The sequence below is a fragment of the Ctenocephalides felis genome, unplaced genomic scaffold, assembly GCF_003426905.1.
Source record: "Ctenocephalides felis isolate EL2017-DRISC unplaced genomic scaffold, ASM342690v1 CF-g0.4_SCAFFOLD_03573, whole genome shotgun sequence".
Classification (NCBI taxonomy): Eukaryota; Metazoa; Arthropoda; class Insecta; order Siphonaptera; family Pulicidae; genus Ctenocephalides; species Ctenocephalides felis.
The window spans coordinates 14,903,671-14,905,374 of NW_020539727.1; the positions used below are offsets into that span (position 1 = coordinate 14,903,671).

The window sequence follows — 1,704 nt, forward strand, 5'->3', positions numbered from 1 at the left end:
CAATTTTCAATAATATTCATCAGTAATGTGGTAACACTCGTAATGCACATTTATTAGTGTCGACCATTATACACATTTATATAATGATAAATTATAAATTATATATTTATTACAGCATCAAAAATATGTATAATATTTAAAAAACAATAATATAATTAAAGTCATACTTCAAATGTGACATGATCGGTTTGTCATTGTTAGAAATGAGCCTTTGAATTTGATTTTTCATTCTTTAGCAATAAATAGAAAATTTAGGAATAAATAAAGAATTCATAATAGTTAGGATATTTGATAATTTCAAACATATTTGCTTTTCCCCAAACAAGCTATAGAAGAGAAGTCAATTTCGTCATAAATGATATATGAAACAATAAAAAAAATAATAATAACCATAATTTTCAAATTTATATATTTACTTATTATTAGTTGATTATACTTAATTTTATTTAATCGTTTGTAGCGTTTTAATTTATCAAATTTTCAAAGATATATCCATGGTATTTTAACAAGCCTGTTCTACGTGTTAGTACGTAATTAACTGTAAAAAAAATCGATGAAACTTTATGAGTTGATAGATCTCAACTATAAAAAACTAAAGAACATACTGAAAGTTTAATTTTGAAAATTCAAAGTTTGGAAAACATTATAGTCAAAATTAATATCAAAGTAAATTAAATTATTATCAGAATACACAAAGTGAATTTTATTGTCATTATTTTTTGTATTATGAAGAAAATTTCTTGTCAGTACAAATTATTGTGGTGTAAAATCTCCTGTTCGATTAAAATTTAATAAATATCAGAACTGACAATAAGGAAGCATCCAGATGCCAAGATAATAAATTAATAAAAACTTTTAAAATTAAAATTTCAAAACTCAGATCTATCTCTCTATACAATTATGCAGGTAAATGCTATACAATATCAGGTACAGTGTAACGACAAATAAATTTGATTGCCATTTTGAGGGCTTTTGTGATGTGATGGTCAAACATTGTCAATTCATTAAAATTTTGAATAATTAGCTAGAATTTCGCAGGCATACAAGCATGTGTATGTGCACTATAATTAATATATTACAGATATTATAAATATGTTTGAAAAAAAAAATGATTGAAAATCGCAATGTTTTAGATTCAACTATAAGCGAAAACTCTATTTTCGAAGTAAGCAGTTGACTAATTTCATCTAAATATCTAAATCTCAATTTAGGTTGTTCAAGTAAATCATTACACATTTCGTGAAGTTAATGCAATTTGCCTAAGTAAGGTGACCATATATCCGGTTTGGCCGGGATAGTTCCGGATTTCCATCTTGTGTCCCGAGTTTTTTTAAAAGCAATATTTGTCTCTTTAGATCTTTTGTCCCGGATATCAAAAATATGTAAATTAAACAAATACTGTAAAATTATACAAGCAAGTGCTATTTTTTCAAATCAATTGTAAAGAAAATTAAATATATATTATACAAGGCTCAAAAGCGAGAAAAACAGATGTAAAACATAAATAAAAAAGTATTACATTGAATATATATTATACAAGGCTCAACAACGAGAAAAACAGATGTAAAACATAAATAAAAAAGTATACATATAATTGATTTTTGAGTTCTTTCTAAAACTCCGCAATTCCGATTGAAAAATTAATTCATATAAAAGTTTTTTATAAACTATATAAACTATATAAACTAACTAAATAGCATTTGT

General features: G+C 24.4%; 1 protein-coding gene across 1 annotated transcript in view; it reads left to right on the plus strand.

Moving 5' to 3' along the window:
* The first annotated feature begins 900 nt into the window (after window positions 1–900).
* Window positions 901–1,704, plus strand: part of LOC113389601 — a 24,235-nt gene continuing 23,431 nt past the window's right edge. Inside the window, exon 1 of the mRNA XM_026626621.1 lies at window positions 901–906. Within this exon, the coding sequence (XP_026482406.1) occupies window positions 901–906 (6 nt within the window). The remainder of the gene's footprint in view (window positions 907–1,704) is intronic.